This window comes from Helianthus annuus, chromosome 7, assembly GCF_002127325.2.
Source record: "Helianthus annuus cultivar XRQ/B chromosome 7, HanXRQr2.0-SUNRISE, whole genome shotgun sequence".
Lineage (NCBI taxonomy): Eukaryota > Viridiplantae > Streptophyta > Magnoliopsida > Asterales > Asteraceae > Helianthus > Helianthus annuus.
This window is the reverse complement of record NC_035439.2, coordinates 146,453,585-146,473,342: the sequence shown is the minus strand read 5'-3', so window position 1 is coordinate 146,473,342 and position 19,758 is coordinate 146,453,585. Positions and strand designations below refer to the sequence as shown.

The following is a 19,758-nucleotide window of genomic DNA, read 5'->3' as shown; positions in this document are numbered from 1 at the left end:
GCAGTTAGAAGGTTAGTTAGTCAGTAGTTGTATGGTTGTTGTAAACTGTGTATAAAAAGGGGAGGTTGTAATAGTATAGGGTATCTTGAAAATAATAACAAACTCTTCTTAGTCTCTCTCTCTCTCAACTGCCATTAACGACCTCTCGAAGCTCATTCTTTCCATTGAGTTTCCTGAACGTTAATAGGACTTGACCATTGTTAATCAATCTCAAGTTCATCCAAATTCAATCCTTATCACAATGTCCGTCAAATGCCGCTGTTTGTAGTCGTACATCGTTCCAGAAACTAACCCAAACCCATGTACACACTAGACATGTACAAAAAAAAAAAAAAAAAACGGTTGGGTTCGATTAACCAGCATCTAGACCAATGATGGATCTAGCTCAAAAATTCAAGGGCATCCCAATTTATTTTTTAAATCAAGGGTGTCATTTGTATAAAACTGAAAAAAATTTACACTACGAAAACGGTATGGAGACGGGGTTGAGGGGTAGCCCGTGCTACCCCTCCTAATACACTAACTCCGCCCCTGATCCAGACCAACCCATGAGGCCGGTAACCCAAAAAACCGAGTTGGGCCAAACCAGTTTGGGCCCGGCCCTGACCCGTTGTTTTGGTGTAAGTTTGTGTTCTTTATGTGTTGAACCGGTTTACAACCCGAACCGGATAAGTTTAAAACCGACAAAACGGTGTTTTGGGTCAAACTGGTTTCAAGTGCGGGAAATGAGTTGGGATTTTCAACCCTACAATGGGTTCTTAACCCAAACCAATTTGAACCAAACCGGTTTAAGCCTAAGGTAAAGAAACCACTTGTTTAAAACTCGAATGATTTAGATACAATCATTAATCACTAATCCATACCCACTTGGCATCACAAACGGACCCACATGTTTTATTGGTACAAGACTACAAGTGGAAGTTGTATTATATTTTAAATATAATAGTTTATATAATAATGTGTCATATTAATAAATTTGAGAAACTTAGTTAAATATTAAATGGTTAGACGCCACTTAAAGTGGATTCAGATGTTTCCAACAAGCAAAAGTTGTTTATTTATGATAAATCATTCTTTAATCATAGTTTAGTTTAGCTAATTGTGGGATTTACTGGGTATGATTATTGCTGTATTCTTTAATCATAGTTTTTATAAAAATATAAAAAAGTACAGGAAAATGTTTAAGAAAAATCTGTCCTAACTCGTTTTAATTTGTACTATAAATAATTATTATTTAAACAAATTTGTGATGGGTTCTATATTACGCCTATAGCGTAGAAAACATAGATTACGAAAATGAATGATAAGAAATTTCATGATAAGATAGTTATGATAATAAATTTCTTGGTCGAAAGTCTTAAATTTGGTGCAACTTGGTGCCCCAAATGGGCTAATAATAATTCAGATAATTGTTTATTTTTGTGTTTGAGTAACAAGTGGGATTCAAATGATCGTTAAAACACAAATTGACAACTTCAGCAATGTGGGGCTACTTATGTTTGTTTTTAGTGTATGATACTTTTGGGGATCTTGATAGCTACATTCTCTAATTTTCAATATTTAGGTGGTGTTTGTTTTTTGGTCAGAAGCATTTCTGGTCACTTATGTCTGTCTCGCGCAGACGCGGGGAGAGGTTTGGAGTCCGCAGCTTGTTTGTTTTCTCGCAGACCTTTCATTAAAAAAGGTCTGCGAGACCTCTTCACCACACAGACATGATTCCATGTCTTCTTGGAACCTCTTCTTGGCAGACCTCTCCTTCCACCACCTCCACCTCCACCACCACATCCCTGCCACCACCACATCCCTGCCACCACCTCCACCACCACATCCTCCGCCACCACCTCCACATCCGACACCCCTGCTCCGCCACCACCTCCACCTCCGACACCCCTGCTCCGACACCATCATCGTCATCATCTGTTATCATCATCATCGATGGCAAACAAAACCCCCAAATCGATCAGAAACAAAACCCCCAAATCGTCATCGATCTGTTACATCATCATCATCATCATCATCGATGGCAAACAAAACCCCCAAATCGATCAGAAACAAAACCCCCAAATCGTCATCGATCTGTTACATCATCATCATCATCGATCTGTTACATCATCATCATCGATCTGTGGTGTAGTGGTGACGGTGGTGGCTGTGGTGTAGTGGTGACGGTGGTGGCTGTGGTGTAGTGGTGACGGTGGTGATGATGATGGCGGTGGTGTGAAGGCGGAGGTGGTGCGGTGGTGGTGATGATGAAGGCGGAGGTGGTGCGGTGGTGGTGATGATGGCGGTGGTGTGAAGGTGGAGGTGGTGCAGATTGTAGAGAAAGAGAGTAGAGAGAGAGTAGAGAGAGATTAGTGTGTGTGACTGTGTGTTGTGTGTGTTTTAAACTTTAGAAGAGGTTTTATATATAAAAAAAACAAACCCTCTTCTCCTTGCAGACTGCAGATATTTGGTCCACCTCTTCTCCTGCAGATGCCTACAGATGTGGTCCGTAGACTACAGACCTTTTCCTACAGAAAAAACAAACAGCACGTTAGCACCTTAGAGAATTGTTGGTTAAAAGATTTATAGTAGGTTTTCTGTCTTATTTAGTCACATTTATTCAATCATATTGTAACAATAAGTATGTATACATGTGTGTATATGTGTATGCATATATCAATGTCAAATACATAAATTTTCATGAGAGTTAGCAAAATATAAGTCAAATCAAATAAAAAATATACATAATAAAATAGGGTGTTGTTAAATATACCCAAAAGTCAACCTTTTAGGAGAGAAAAGGGTTGGCAGGACAGAAAAAATGCCTGATATTAATTTCCCAAAGCATTAATTACCTAATATTTCTATTTTATTTTTTAATTTTTTTAATTAAAAACTTAAAATACTTCACTAAGTTAAAAAAAATACAATACTAGAAACTAAAAAATAAAAACCGACTAAATTAAAAAAAAAACATTAGTTTTCGTCTTCGCTTTCTTCATCCTCGCCAACTTCGTCTTTCTCATCCTCCGTTTCTTCTTCACCCTCAGGTGGGACATACCGAACCGACCATGCGTGTTGTACCAAATCAACCGTTAACGCGGAATGGTACGGTTCGTAACGCAATTCTCGTGCATTATTCACTCTTTCTTCCATTGACGCCTGTGGATGCTCTTCCTGAACGGCTTCCGGTACATAATTCTGGCATATCGCCTTTCCTTCGTCTTCCAAAATCATATTGTGCATGATTATACAAGCGTACATAGCATCTCTCATTTTTTGCTTGGTCCGTGCACGACAAAGATTTCTCAAATACTGCCATCGTTGTTTAAGAACCCCAAAGCATCTCTCAATGTCTTTTCGTAAAGACTCTTGAACCTTTTTAAAGTGTGCTCTTTTTTCATCGATAGGATCACTAAACGTCTTCACGACAATCGAATACCTAGGATAAATTCCGTCACACAAATAATATCCATGAGGGTAGTAGTTTCCGTTTGCGTAAAAAGACGCTTTTGGAGCTCTGCCAGAAATCCAGTCTTCTAACAACGGAGATTGTTCAAAAACATTTATATCATTGCATGACCCGACCACGCCAAAGTAAGCCGACCAAACCCAAAGGTCATGTGAGGCAACCACCTAAAGAATAACAGTAGGTCCTTTTTGGTCACCCCGTGTGTGTTGACCTCGCCATGTGGTCGGGCATTTATCCCAACGCCAATACATGCAATCCAAGCTCCCGATCATACGAGGTTTGCATATCTTTTTGTGCTTGTCGTCGAATTGTCAAAGTAAAGTTCTATTTTTCAAATTTTAAATGTTAACCACAGTAATTATATTAACTAGAGTAGTACCAGTGGTGGAATTAGAACATTAACTCAGGGGTATCCAAAAAAAAAATTCACCGTGCAATCGTACAATATTAAAAAAAACGACAATAAATAAGCAAAGTAAAACAAATACCTAATAGATTTGTTCTCTTCTTTTTTTCATGGCTTGAAATCGTTCCATCACATCGTCGTCTTTTACTTCACGTAAAAATATTTACAATCTTTTATTATTTTGGGCTAACATATTGGGCAATTGTGCTTATTATTTACAATCTTCAATTGATTTGGGTTAACATATTGAGCAGTTGGGATTTGGGTTTATTATTTTCAATTGAGTTAGGCTTACAAGACCTTTTTTAAGGGTGCCATCGTAGTTGTTCAGGGGTATCATTGGTATAAAAACCGAAAAAAAATTTACACTACCGACAAAAAGTTGAATCGTAGCCCGTGCTACGGCTCGGTATACATAAGATCCGCCCCTGAGGGACGCAGTTGAAATTCAGAACGTATCGCACACCATGACAAAATAATATCTAAATGTGTCGCTATTTTGTCATAACTCGGCTTTGAAGATAAAAAAGATAAGAAAAAGTAAAACAATGCAATAAACTGTCATAACTCGGCATTCAAGATAAAAAAAAAATAAGAAAAAGTAAAACAATGCAATAAATAACAAAGGTAAATAAAGATAACACGGAAAAGAAAGGGATAGGAATTCGATCGGATTAAGAGTTGTATAACAACTTTATTGATGTTTAGTGGTATAAGAGTAATTTGGTAAAATATATATATATATATAGGCTAATTATAATGAGAAAACTCAATCCAGTTGACTAAACCCTGAAAACTCGAATATGTGGCTAGGATTGATCCACGTTTAATTTGTTATTTGAAGAAGGAGGGGCATGATGGTAATTTTACTTGTTTCACTTTTGTCATCCCATAGATGGCGATGGTGATGTCTGCATATTGGCAGACTTCTCTCCTTGTTCCAAAGCTTCATCTTGTCATGCATTTAATGAATTGTTGTACTTGGAGAACTTTCTTCTTCCCTGCTTTCTTAATATCCCATCCTTCCATCAGTTTCTTCTCTTCATTTATTCACATTAGTTTCTTAAAGAATGTGTTAAAGAGAATCCGTTCTTCTCTTCATTTACTCACCATTGAAGAGACCTTGCATTTAACATGGCTGATTTGAACAACCAACAACATCTAACTGTTGCCGGCGGTACGGAGGTAGCCAACCTCAATGATGATCCCGGTTCACCATTAAATGTTGTCCCACATAATCTTTCACTTCATTTTGCATTTAATGAAGATGAAGATGCTTTGGTTGAGGGTAGAGTTTCTCCAGATCCTGAACCTATTTCTTCAGAGATTACACGTGAGTGATTTTTTTTTCTGTTTTATTTAATGTACAACTTTAAATGCTTGTGTAGATATTCTTTCGATTCATGTTGGTTCCTTTATTTTTTCTGTTGTGTAAAATAAGGATTTATTTGTTTAGTTGTACATTGGATTCTTGTTGCTTATTTTTTTTTTCTTATGTGTAGCCTCAATTCTGAATCAAAATGGACTAGATGATGAAGATGGTGTTCAAGATTGTACTTTTACTCAGTTGTTATCAACAGGTCATTGGTTTTATCTATAGTTTAATTGTTGTTTGTAGTTTATTATTTTTATTATTATTATTATTATTATTATTATTATTATTATTATTATTATTATTATTATTATTATTATTATTATTATTATTATTATTAAACAGATGATGTTTTTGGGGTAGTTTGGTTGAAAATGTGGTATCTTTTTTCCAAGGCAAAAAACAAGTGTAACCATTTTTTTAAGAAACAAGCTTTTAGAAAACATGTCGTTAGACTTGTATTAAGTTTTTATATTTTTTGGGAAACAAAGGTATTTGAACTTGGTACTATGGTTAGGTTATATATGATAGTATGTATTGAAAAGGTGTCACTATCGCATACCATAATAATAATTTAGTAAGGATACGTTAACAAAGTATGACATATGTTCACCATTAAAAAAATGCAATAGCATCTACACTTTTTGGCGTCATCAATAAAATGTACTTCCACGTTTTATTTGATTTTTTTTTGGAAAAGGTGTTAATGTTGTATGTTTGGAAACTATAGTATCAGTTTGTTATGTTTTCATGTTACAAGTAATTTTGTTTTTTAACCTATACGTGTTATGATTTATTTAATCAATACACCTTTTCTAGGTGTTCACGCGGACGAGGAATTTTATGTTCACCACACCCCCAATGGGACTAGAATGTGGTGTCCTAATGTTCCTATTGTTTTAAAGCCTGTTGTTGGTTCTGTTTATGAAACGTGGAAGGATGTGTTCAGTATGTACAAGGATTATGCTGTGTATTCTGGGTTTTCTATTCGTAAGGGGCAAACCAAGAGATGGAAGGGGGTTGTCACTCACCAGTACATAAGGTGTACTAAATATTCAAAACCACAGATTAAGCGTAAAACTGATACTTTGGAGCATTCAAGCTTGACTATTAGGCAAAGTAATTTCACAGTGACAGATTGCAAGGCTAGTATACTGGTTAAGTTTTGTGAGGGCAGCTCTACGTGCACAGTCGTAAGGTTCAATGAGGACCATAATCATCCGTTTGTTGAGCGTTTCAATCGTGACCTAAGTAGGACTTCAAGGAAACTACCGTTTGCATCCAAACAGTTTATCCATAACATGAGTTTGAACAGAATTGGTCCGATTGTTTCTCACAGAGTTTTAGTGTCCCTGATGGGTGGACATCACAATGTACGTGGCACGCCAACTGATTTTAAGAACTGGAGCCAGTCGGTTAGGCTTTACATTGGCGATCGTGATGCGCAACTTGTTATAGATCGTCTCAAAGAAAGATCCGAGAGCTTACCAGACTTTTACTATGAGTTTGTTGTTGAGAAAGGGCAATTGAGATCGATTTTTTGGGCAGACGAAATTTCCAAGATAAACTACGAGGTGTTTGGGGATGTGTTAGCTTTTGATGCGACTTATCACACTAACAAGTAAGGTTTTTGATAGTTGCACTTTTTTTTCCCTTTAACATATTATTTAACTTTTGTTTTTTTTTCTTTGTCGCACAGGTACAACATGATTTTTGTTCCTTTCACAGGCGTTGATAATCATAAACAATGTGTGACATTCGGTGCTGGCTTGTTATTCAACGAAACCACTGAGTCTTACAAGTGGTTACTTGAATCATTTCTGAAGGCACACAAGAAGCAACCAAAGCTAGTCCTGACGGACCAGGATCCTTCAATGAAGGCTGCCATTTCAGAGGTTTTCACAGACTCTCGGCACCGCCTTTGCATGTGGCATATTATGAAGAAACTTCCCACCAAGGTTTTATTAATTTATGAATCTATTTTGATATTTTTTTTTTGTTTCATTTATGTTAACAGTTTTTGTGTGTTTCATTTGTATAGATTGCTGGAGACCTGTTACAAAACTCTGAGCTAAGAGCATTGATGCATCGTTTGGTGTGGAGTATTCACATGAAGCCATCTACATTTGAGACGCGTTGGCAACTTTTGATGGCGGAATATGGGTTACAAGATCACGACTGGTTGAATGACATGTACTCAATTAGGGACCAATGGGTACCTGCCTACTTCCGCGACATTCCAATGTGTTGTCTGATGAAGACTACATCAAGATGTGAAAGCTCTAACTCAAGCTTCAAGGTCAACTCTTCTAGCGCTAACACACTAGTTCAGTTCATGCTATGTTACGAAACTAGGATAGACAATCAGCGTTACAGGCAACGCGTCGCAGAGTTTAAAACTTCGTCTAGTGTATTCATGGACAGTACTGACTTAGTTATTGAGAAGCATGCTTTTGAGTTGTATACACATGCAATTTCTACAGAAGTAAGAAAAGAGATATACAAGGGGAAGCTGTTTTGTTACATTGTAAACACGGAGGATTGCGATGATGGTTGTGTTTACTATGTGAATCAATTGGACAAACGTAACAATGCAACCAACACATTCACGGTAACTTTGTTGTATCGTTATAGTTGCATTTTTTTTTGTTTTTAAGCTATTCATTATGCCTTTTTTCCATAGAAGCTTAATTATGTGTTTTGGGGTTTTTACAGGTTATACTTGAGTTGAGTAACCAGTCGGTATCCTGTTCATGCAACAACTTCATCCGTATTGGATATCTGTGTAGGCACATCTTTTGTGTTTACCGGGTAAACAATATTGAAAGAATCCCGGCCCAGTATGTTGTTAAGCGTTGGTCTAGGGACGTGCTTCCTAAAAGTTTATTTTCTATTGAAAGTCGATATGGTGTTGATACTCGTCCACAAGCTGCTGCGAGAAGTCAGATTCTGGAGATCGTAACTGAATGTGTGGACGCATTAAGAAGCGATGTTGGAGGACTTTCCTCTTTCGCTGAGCAGATAAAGGAACTGAAATGCAAGTTACTAAATGGAGGACCAGTTGACGATGAAGCGAACAATGATAACTATGCTGCTGTTGAAGAATTGCTTGGTGTTTCCTTAGAAGGGGACGTAACTCTTGACAATCCAGACGGGATCAGGAACAAAGGACGCGGCAAACGCCGACGATTGTCTAGAGCCCCTCAGGATGGTTCGAGCAACTCTGCTGTCAAACCTCCCAAAACTCCCCGGCTTTGCCGAACCTGTATGAAGTATGTGACTGGGCATGATTCAAGAAATTGCAAGAAAAAGAGGAACAAGAACAAATCGGGTAACGAGGACGAGGACTCAAGCTCTGCGAGTCAGGAGTCCACTTGATTTGGTATTTTTATGTTGATGTGTGTGATGTGCGTATTTTGAAAACTTTTGGTTGATGACGCCAGCTTTTTGGTCTCCATTTTAGTGGAGGCGCAAGTAAACTTTGATCATCCCTTTTGGACATGCACATGTTTGCATGTGTAGATTACCTGAAAATCGATGCACATGCATATGTTTGCATGTTAGGATGTATTTTGCTTTGGTATGTCGTATGTTTTTAAGTTTAATGACTATGGTTTAACTGATCAGTTGCATTTATGAAATGATATCCCTAATGTTTTGTGTTAGAAGTAAACGTTGCATTGTTTGTTGAGATTAAGAAATGGGTGGTACTTAGTTGGATTATCCTTGTTAGTATGCTAATGATATTTTCCTTAGTATGCACTTGTTGATGTTTCGTTGAAGCTATGATATTTTCCTTAGTATGTACTTTGTTGATGTTTTGTTGAAGCTGATACCTTTTTTATGCTATGGATTTTTTTTTGTTTTTTTTTACTATGTTACATTTTTTTTACCATGAGTTTTTTTTGTAGTTTTGTTGCTGTGTTTTGATTCTGAATTTTTTTCAATCGTATGGATTTTTTGGTTTTTTTTTGTTATACTGTTGCATATAATAAGAGAAATAGTTAGAAAATGACCTTTTTTTCGTTACAAAAGCCAGTAAAAAAAAATTCTAAGCACATATATAGTAGTTTGTTTTTTTTTTCTGTTTGTTACTTTTTCCTTTTTCTACCTAGCGATGCATTTAATTTGTCATTTACTTTCATATCTAATCACCACCATCCTCCCCCAAAGTTTTATTTTTTTCATTATAAATAAGTTTCAGCATCCCCCAATGTGTATATCCCCAAAGCATTGTTACCTACCTATCACACACACAAGCATAACAATGCACAAGAGGCCATGCTTGTTTTCTAAACTTCCGGATGTTGAGGCAATTGATATCAAGCCTGAAAAAAATGAGTTCATTAATGTTGGCAAGAGACTTCGAAAGTATGCATCGACTCCAGTCGGCGGTGTCAATATCCCTGAAACAACCCATCTACCCGCTATGCCCATACGTACGCTTAGGAAGATTTTTACCAGTGATGGGCACCCCCGCGGGAAGAGAAGTAGTTTTTCGACCCCCAAGGTTGAACCTGCTCTGAAGCCTACGCCGCGAGCAATACCGAAAAACGAGCCTACTGTTAACGCTACAGTCAAGATGGAGCCAAGAGTAGTTGAAGATCCCACAACTAGCGATTGGGTAAATGATGTCTCGTGGATGAGTGAAATAGAGTGGGATTCATATTTCCCAATAAACATATCAGTTTCCCCTGTGTCAACAAACACATGCAAGTGCAAAAAATGGTTCACGTGAACAAGCTCAAGTAGAAATGGAGGACCAGTTGTTTGTCTGTTTTATTAATTATGTTTGTTTTTTAAGATGTATGTATGTTATTAGGTTAATTAGAATTTAGGTGTAGTATCAGGTTATCAACATTATCTAAGGACTAATTTATGTGTCTAATGGTTTTGTAATTTTTGGTGGTGTAATATCTAATGGAAAAAAAAAAAAAAAACTATCTAGTTTGTGTGTTGTTACTTTCTTTGTTGGCATGTATTATTATTTCAAGTAGATATGTGGTAAACTTTTTCCTAGGGTGGGGGTAGGCATATGGACGTGGGTAATGACAAAAGGATATATGTACAATGGGACCCACAAATGGTTGGTTCATATATTTATATTAGATCCATCATTTCAACTAAAGGCTTCCAACTATCTCCATCTCCAACAACCCAAACTATATTTAAATATATGATTCCAAATATATGATTTTCTCATTTCTCTTTTTCGTATACAATTCATCCATCTCTCAAAAAAGATGAAGAGGTGTTCATGTGGGAGGATTGCTGTTATCCGGACATCATGGACCGACGATAACCCAGGAAGAAGGTTCTTTTCATGTCCATTTAAGGTAAAAAATTCGAACCCTGGTTTTAATAAGCAAATGCGTGTTCTAATCGTGTTTTTTGCCTATTTTTTTTTAATGTAGCCTAGCAACTGCCCTTTCATTGGTTGGGTCGACCCACCGATGTGCTTACGGTCATCTAGGATCATACCCGGTCTTTTGAGGAACATCAACAACCTGCAAGCTGAACTGTTTACCCGCGAACAAGAAATTCGGAAGAAGAAGAGGGTCATATGGTTACTGATATTAGCGTTAGTGTTTGGCAGCTTACTTGTTAGGGTTGTTTGTTATCATTAAGAAATAGTTAGTACTTAGTTGGATCATGCTTATTAGTATGTTTAATGACATTTCCCTAGTATGTACTTGTTGATGTTTGGTTGAATGTGAGTTTTTTCTATGTTATGGGGTTTTGGGTTTTGTTTTTACCATGTTACATTTTTTCCCCTTAAGATTTTTATGTAGACTTTTGATGTTTTCAATCTGAGAATTTTATATGAGTTTTTTTTTTGGTTTTTGGCTTTACCATGTTACAATTTTTTTTGACTATGATTTTTGTACATTTTTGGTGAATCCGAGATACATTTTTTTTTCAGTGAGTTTTTTTGTACATTTTTGTTCTAGGTGTGTTTGATCATTTGCTTTCGCTTTTTGTTCACGTGACTCTTTTTTTTTTTATTTATTTTTTTTCCCTAAAGTGTGTAACCTATGTATGCCCTTTTTTAATATATCAATTTTTTTTTTTAAATCATATAATAATGACACGAATTTTTGAATAAGATACAATGGAACAACATAGATTTACCTAAATAGTTGAGTTCATAATAACTTCAATACTAGATATGGTAAACAACATAGGATAACTAAAGTAAACAACGTAGGATAAGTAAAGTAGCCCTATATTGCATGAGAGAGGGAAAATTGGGGCACTTTTTTTTTTCACACCGATAATAGCAAATTGATGTAAACATCACTTTTTAGTCAAGAAACGATCCTGGAGTGCCATATTGAATTTCAGCGCTGAATGGTTCTGGGCTAAGCTCACTCTCCCACGGGTTGTGATGGGCCCACGAGATAAGAGTGTTTGGTGAGTAGCACGAGTTATCATCATTTATAGGATCATCTTCTGGATCATTGGTAGGCTTTGGATCAACTGCCGGGGTGTTCTCTTGTGTGGTATTGACTGGTTTAGCTTCGTCAGCGAGCATCACAGTTGGAGAGCTTTTGACGGGGGTAACTTGTTTAGTGAAGTAAAAAGACCCCCAGTCAATATCAAAAAGTGCATCATCTAAGCACATCTCATCATGTGTTGTTCCTTCAGGTTTAGTGTTAGTAAGGAGGTCACTTATAAGCTTAGCATCGATACCAAGATTTTCTTCAACAGCTTGCAGCGTTGTCGGAAGAGAAGGGGTGTTTGTGATTTGAGAACACTCTGGGTTGGCATCTGATTTTGGAGCTTGGAGTTCAAATGAAAGAGTTCTCCGTAATCGTTTGGTAACCCGTTTCGAGTCGGATGGTGATGCTGGACTAGACATAATATGTTTTTTTTTTTCACTTCTTTTTTTATGGGGAAAAAGTGATGAAACAAATGTTTTCATTTCACCCTAATTTATAAAGAAGCAAATGATGTTAGGTGGATAAATTAATTAGATTCTTTACATCAGTTTAAATCAACATTAAATGTTGCCTTAAATGTAATACCCTAACCAATATAGAAGTTAAGTATTTTTTTGCTCTTTGTTTGTGTGTTAAAGCAATTAATTGAGAAATGTAACATAAGGGTTATGGTCTTAGGTTGAAACATATATAAGGCTACACATAGATATAATTAATTATCTAAGCCTTTCAGTCAGTAGCTTTTTACAATTTGATGTAACAACTTTCTTTAAAGTTTTGTACTTTTGATTCTTCCTTCCTTTTGTTCACCCAACGTTTATAGGTGTATATATATTTTATTTTATTGTTATTACAGGGTTTGTTATTACACCACAAGGAGTATATTGGGATTCATTTAATGCTTGGGATATCAAATCACAAGAGGGCTGCCCATCAGAAGAGAAATATTGATGCATGTGCATAAGATAGAGATAGAAGTTGACATTTTCTTTTTCAATTTTTTTATGCTTTTTGCTTTGGTTCGTGTAAACATCATTTGACTGTGTACTTTATAATTGCTTTTTGTCCAATTTAATTTCCCTATAATGGTTATTTTATATCACCTTTTGTACTTGTTATTGTTCATATATATTATTATTTTTTTGTACTTGTTATTGTTAATAGGGGCCATTGTTAATATATATTATTATAATTTAGTACTATGATATATTTTATTGGGCATGGTGTTGGTTTGCGTGTTTGTTTTTGGTGCAGATTAGACTAGACACTTAAAAGTTGGCACCATTAATTTGTAAGACTTTTCTTTTTTTTTCTTTATATAAAATGCCCCATAAAACATTTTAAATAGGAGTAGTATATGCTTTGTCTGCCTTATATTATGTTACATTTTTTATTTTGTACTGTTTTTTTGTAACGAAACATGTCTTTTTTTTCTATTGTTTTTATTTTTGTATCAAATTAGCTTGTAATGATAATTACCACTGTTTAAGAAATTAGCTTGTTTTTTTCTAACAGATTAGTTTGTAATGACAAATTTAACCACAAATAACAGACATATTAGTCATAATATTTCTTTTTTAGATTTGTCAAAGTGATAAAAAAGTTATCACATGAAAATATTGCATTTCTAACCCTTTTGTTACTACATCTTTTTTTGTATGCTTTTCAAATTAATATATCTTAGTCAAGCTTTTCCATTAGTGTGCTTATGGGTCGCCAAAGGTTAACATTAAACATACATATAAAAACATTTGTTTCAAAAGCAACGACATAGTCTAATAGTTAAATACATACATAGGCAACTGGCAAAGTACGAGTTATATTGTTTTAGTTGTCCACAAAAAACACAACACTAGAAGAAGCTTACACTATTAATGCAGCCTCGCGAACCTTTGCGTTCATCAAATTCACATTAGAGACTAGCATGCGTGTAGCGAATTTTTTTCGGAGGGCAAGAATCTGTTTTTGCTTTATCTTCCAGTGGCTGCTAAAACCACATTCAAAAGGTTCATTGATGCCGTTAAATTTCTGCATGTGCTGCATAAGGAATACCGCACTATCCATTGGATGCGCAGGGGTCGCCCATTTGATATTACACCTTTCAATCTTGGCCGCTGAGATTTCATCTTTTGCTGGATGTTCGCAAAGCTCCAAATAAACGTCCATCATATGCTTCTGTTAAAAACAATATACTAATCAGTTTTGGTATGAGTTAATTTGCTCCTCATCATAAAGTTTACAAGAACAGAGAACGACTAACCACTTTGTACGGTGTGTCTTTAATGTAGTAGTCTTGATGATCCCTAATGCCAACTAAGGGTGTGCGATCAGGCCTGTGGTCTATCACTGTTATTGCGCCTTTTTTCAGATCGAAGACCATCAAGTAATATTGATCATTCTCAAGGATTGGAAAGAAAACCATTTTCAAACCAATGAACTCATATGCGCCCGCATCCGTCACCCTTTCGATGAACGTTTTCATACGTTCATCATCATCACAAGCAGAATCTGTCAATAACCAGCTGTCCTGTAATTTTTTTTTTAAATAAGATGTGTCAATAAGTTGGTGCAAGACCCGATTTCCAATAATTTAAAAAATTCTTTTTAAATAGGCAAGCTGGTTCAAGAGCAAAAAGACTTAATATATTCAGAATCATAGACAAAGATCAAAATAATATACGATGAATACTCACTATCACAGTTGTTCGAAAATAAATACGCGTCAAGTCGCCGTTGGTTCTTTCTGATTCTTCAAAATTCATTAAATCTACCCAAGCATCAACCACGTCAGGGAACACCTTCACTTCCTCCCTCAATGTGCGCATTAGCGTCTTTGTGATTTCGGTGCCGTAAATACTATTGAATATAATATCTCTACGCAAGATAATGTTAAATTTATAAATTAAATTCTAGACATAAAAAATATACGCATACTATGTTTTTACTTATATTTTATATAACTGAACTTACTCAGCAGATTCACCAAATTTTCTTGTTACCCCGCTAGACAAAGAGATGACCAATTTCCGTGGCCTGTTATACATTTTAAAAGAAAATAGTGTACTTGTAAAAAAACATTCTATTTTGGACCAAAAAATTCCGTAATCTACCTAGAGCAAAGCCTTGGTTAACGTAACAACTAGTATTTTATAATTTAAACGGAATCTTACATTGAGTATTTGATATCAAACAGAAAATCCCAAATATGCTGTTCATCTGACGTAATATCAATTTCGATTCCGTCATCATCGTCATCGCATGACCCGGCGAACCTCCCAACTGGTTTTCTTCGTTTTGATTCAAGTTCCTTTACCCAAGGGTTATTTATGATATCATTTTCAGCCTCACCCTTGCCTGCTTATTTTTTTTTGTTTGTTAGTATTAATAAAAAAATCATAAGTTTTATTATAATATAGTAATGAAGTAAAAAACATGTAGAACTTACCATTGATTTTATTCTTGGTCTCTTCTTCTTTCGATTTTTTATCTTCTTGATTCATGGCATCCGTTGTTTCTTCGACATCAGCACCTGCACAATTTTTTTTGGTTATTATATATATGATTATATGTTGTGTACATGAATAACACATGTTACGGTATTTTTAATTTTTTTTTTAATTTTGGAACCATGTGTTACCTAGGTCGGTTCCTTGTGTAAGTAGGTCAAAGGTAGGGCCATCAAGCAATTCTTCCATGTTTTGTGTTTCGTTGCTGGTGTCCAATTCTATTCATTTACATGTACACATAGATGTATGTGTTAGTTTTTCTGTATTATCGGTTCACCTTAATTTTTGTACACATGTAACAGGTTATACGTGAGGTTTTATATAAATGGGTGAATGAAAACAAAAAAACATGTAGAACTTACTTCTCGGTGTAGCTTTCTTCTCTTGATCTTTTGCCTGACTTTCTTCGTCGCGTGTCACCACACATGTGACATTTTTTTGTGTAGTAGCTGGCGAATCTGGTATCTTCTCTTGTGTTTTGTCACCCTCACCCTCATCTACATATATTTTACATTTTAGTTTGCATTTATAGGAGTTACATAAGGCGTTTAACTTTACTTTTGGCTGATTACTTTTTGCCCTTAATTTTTTACGTTATTTTTAATTAAATCATGCTACATTTTAATTAAATCATGCTACATATATGTAGGGTTTTTTAATGGTTGTGTTATGTTTGTAAGATTAATTTAATTGAATTTAAGTAGGTATGCAAAAAAGTTCATACCATCAACGTTTGCCACCTCAGCTGCAGTTGGGGCATTATCTTGATCTTCTGCTTTTAGACCCAAAAAAAAAAAAAAAACTAATTAGTTACCATTTGTAGTAAACGTTAATACATATTTAAGGTAGTGATTTACCCGTCATTCATATTACCTTCCGTGTAATCATTTTCAGGGGTTTGCACTGTCTTCTTGAGAGACATGAGGACCCCGGCAATTTTTTTTTGTGGGGTATCAGGCACAAGCCACCCCCTTGTTTTCCTGGAGTGAACAATCTTCTCATACCGTTGTATCAAATTCTGAACTTGCACATTGCGTGGATGAGCATTAAACACAACCTCCAACTTTTTTTGTACCGTTAGCTTTTTGGCTTCCATGACATCCAAATGCTTTCTAATAGATTCAATCTCATTCTACAAAGAAAGTTTTCAAAAACATTTTTTGTAAGTGATGTTGAAAGAAGATAATTATTTTTAAACTGGTTATGATTAGTAATCTTACATTAAGAACTTCATCATTAACTCGTAACTCAGTTTTCCTAAAATCCCGTTTAACCACAGCAACTTCATGCAAGCTGCCTCTTCCAAAACCACCTGCTTTAATCTCTAATCTTTCTCTCTTTTTCAATTCGTTTTTATTCCACAATACGATTGGGTTGATTGACCGGTCCACTTCAAGTCCGGTGCATTTAACTCGGTCAACGTACAACAGCTGTGTAATGAAAAAAAAAAGAATTGAAAGTGGTAAGATAACTAAACAAATGTTTGTATAGCTATATTTTTTAGTAAGTTTTTTTACTGAAAAACACTTACAGCCAAAAGCGTGAGTGGACCTGAAAATGGAGAATCAGGATCACACCTCTTCCATCCGTCTTTACAAGATTTAATTTGCTGAATGACGTAGGCACACCAATTAATTTTACTGAAATCCGTATTTCTTGTTAAACTTTTCAAAATCCACTCCTTCATTCGCCCATTTCTATTACACTCAACCATGACGGTTAAGAATAACATCAGGAAGTCTAGACGGAAATTGAAACTATTGTCTTCATCACTTGTGACTATAGATTGTGCCAGTTTTGTCGACGCCACAAATCGTGAACGGTATCTTTTTCGCCATGCCATAACAGCACCATCAAGCTTCTCAGATTGTTTTACATTTTGCATGTTTATGCCTTTGTTAGGAATTCCAAAAATGTCATGCACAGACTCAACATCAACACTTATTGACCCACAGGACATCTCGATAGCCATTTCTTCTGTGTTGAAGTGATCCACAACATAGTGTGCAAGCCTTGCAGGTATGCTACTGATGTTGAAAGATAGCATCTTACCAAACCCCATCCTCTTCACATCCTCTTGTTGATTACTGGTTAGAGCTTTGATGCATTTGTACAATTGCATAGGCGCTGAACGTGTTTTTATTTTTGGCCACTTATTGCTTTTTGGTGGTTTCCCACTTCGCCTTTGCACCCGTTCTTGTTTTTCTTTTTTTGTTTCCCTCACCACAGTTGCATGGTTCTGTGGCTCGACCGCATCGCCTTTGTGACACAAGGTGAATTCTCCAGCCATCTCTGAGTCGCTGTCGACTGAAACTAAGACACGAACTGTCAGATATGATTTACATATTCTTATAAAGGAAGGAAACAAGTTGTGTGTACATACCTATTAATTTCCTTTTCACGATTTTCTTTGTTTTGCTATCCGCCCGTGATTGTTGACCTGTAAATTTAGGTTTTATTAAGAAAGTATTGAGACTTATATTTATTTAGATTCTTAAAGATGACATCTAATACAGTTATGTACCTGCTCTAGTACGTGTTGCTGGCCCGCCCGCATCGACATCAACTGGAACGTTTTTTACAAATTTAATGTACATAAATATTAGATATATAAAAAATGTAACGAAGAAATGTATATAGCAATAAAAAACATACCCTTTTTCATTTTCGTCATGTTTTCCCTGGGTGTGTCCAAATCACTGTCTGGTGAAACTGATACACCAACTTTGTTTTATTATTTATATAAAACATAATTCTAAAACAAACAAAAGAAAAAAAAAACGCTTGTACGTACTTTTTAGCTTTCTTTTATGCAACTTCTTTTCGCGATGTGCTTGCTTACCTACATTTGTACGAGTTTTATATAAATCCGAATCTATTAACAACACTTTACAAAATATATGTCTTAACAATATAAAGATAAAAGACTAATTTTAAAACCTTTTTTACCTCCTCTTGTTCGCGTTGCTGGCCCGCCCGTGTTAGCATCCGGTGTCACTATTTAGAACGCTTAATAATTAGCATTAAGGTATCGAAACATATATATTATTTATATTCATAAAGATCACAACTAAAACAGTTTTTGTATATTCTCCATGTTTTTTCCGCGTGTGCCCACTCGAATCGTTGCCAACGCAGAATGTTTTTTTCAATGTGCAAGTACATACATATTAGATTTTAAAAAATTGTAACAAAGAAACTTTTATACGTAAGAAAAAACATACCTTTTTGTACATTATCCATGTTTTTCCCGGGTGTGTCCAAGTCACTGTCTGTTGTAACTGAGACAACAAGTTTGTTTTATTATTTTTTTCCAGAACATAAATGTAAGATTAGTGAAAAAAAAATGCTTGTACATACTTATTAGCTTTCTTTTTTGCAACTTCTTATCCTGATGCGCTTGGTTATCGACAACCGGCGTACTGCGAGTCTTTTTAGCTGCATTTTGTTATAATAATTAGCATTAAGGTATCGAAACATATACATTATTTAGATTCATAAAGATCACATCTAAAACAGTTTTTGTATATTCTCCATGTTTTTTGCGCGTGTGCCCACTCGAATTGTTGCCAACTCAGAACGTTTTTTTCAATGTGCAAGTACATAAATATTAGATTTTAAATAAATGTAACAATGAAACTTATGTACGTAAGAAAAAACATACCTTTTTGTATATTATCCATGTTTTTCCCGGGTGTGTCCAAGTCACTGTCTGTTGTAACTGAGACAACAGGTTTGTTTTATTATTTTTTTCCAAAACATAAATGTAAGGCTAGTGAAAAAAAAATGCTTGTACGTACTTATTAGCTTTCTTTTTGGCAACTTCTTATCCTGATGCGCTTGCTTATCGACAACCGGTGTACGGCGAGTCTTTTTAACTGCATTTTGTTAATTGTAAACAACATTAATAAACTAATTTCCAATTTAATGCGTAAGCAAAAAATATGAAAGGTTTTGTAATTTTAAACACCTGGGCTCATTTTTGCTTGGATTTTTAGTCGTAAATGCGGATGACTGCAAAATGTCACGTATGCCAACAAAGCATCAGTTTACACATCAGAGCAAAATGTCACGTATGCCATCAAAGCATCAGTTTACACATCAGACGACCATTATTCGGACAATATTTATGGCCTTTATTTTTTATTATCCTCATAATTCTTGATTTTTTTTACTTATGGTTTCTGATTATGTATTGATAAACCGCGAATAGCCGTTTTTTTCTAATTACAGATTATTAGTGTAATTTATTTTCTCAATCAAATAGAAGCAAGAAATATATACTACAAAAAAAAATGTGATGTTCAATACTTTCAAACCTAAACCCCCAAAAGTCAATTCCTTTAGAACCACACACAAACTCTAACCCTTATAAAAATTAAAGAAACAACATTAACAACAAATCATAAGCCTTTAAAAAAAACCAGAAACAACAAATCTATGAAACACACCCAAACCTGTATATATAAAATTCCGGATTCTACATAAACAAAGGCTTACAAAACATATAAAAAAAAACCTTCATTCCCCCCCCCCCCCCAAAACAAACCAGTTTAGTTGGCACCAGGCTATGCAAA

The 19,758-nt window shown here is 35.4% G+C and overlaps 2 protein-coding genes and 1 long non-coding RNA gene across 3 annotated transcripts; 2 read left to right on the top strand and 1 right to left on the bottom strand.

Annotated features, from left to right (window-relative positions):
- The first annotated feature begins 4,628 nt into the window (after window positions 1–4,628).
- Window positions 4,629–8,877, top strand: LOC110867199 (protein FAR1-RELATED SEQUENCE 5-like). Its single transcript, XM_022116329.2, has 6 exons — window positions 4,629–5,193; window positions 5,363–5,440; window positions 6,052–6,853; window positions 6,932–7,190; window positions 7,274–7,843; window positions 7,948–8,877. The coding sequence occupies exons 1-6, from the start codon at window positions 4,995–4,997 to the stop codon at window positions 8,608–8,610; spliced, it is 2,571 nt and encodes an 856-aa protein (XP_021972021.2). The 5' UTR covers window positions 4,629–4,994; the 3' UTR covers window positions 8,611–8,877.
- Window positions 8,878–10,381: 1,504 nt separating this feature from the next.
- LOC110867481 lies at window positions 10,382–10,985 on the top strand. Its single transcript, XR_002551631.1, has 2 exons — window positions 10,382–10,568; window positions 10,647–10,985. It is a non-coding gene; the product is annotated as an uncharacterized LOC110867481 (long non-coding RNA).
- Window positions 10,986–13,398: 2,413 nt separating this feature from the next.
- Window positions 13,399–19,161, bottom strand: LOC110867482. The gene is made up of 22 exons (XM_035975091.1): window positions 19,152–19,161; window positions 18,982–19,059; window positions 18,846–18,902; window positions 18,542–18,619; window positions 18,406–18,462; window positions 18,131–18,178; window positions 17,976–18,023; window positions 17,837–17,893; window positions 17,706–17,747; window positions 17,565–17,621; window positions 16,713–17,488; window positions 16,402–16,611; window positions 16,055–16,313; window positions 15,906–15,953; window positions 15,544–15,678; window positions 15,313–15,399; window positions 15,121–15,204; window positions 14,846–15,029; window positions 14,646–14,708; window positions 14,369–14,549; window positions 13,936–14,202; window positions 13,399–13,850 (listed from the first exon to the last, which is right to left on the bottom strand). Exons 1-22 carry the CDS (start codon window positions 19,159–19,161, stop codon window positions 13,539–13,541), a joined length of 3,138 nt encoding a protein of 1,045 aa, XP_035830984.1. The 3' UTR covers window positions 13,399–13,538.
- Between the last annotated feature and the right edge of the window lie 597 nt (window positions 19,162–19,758).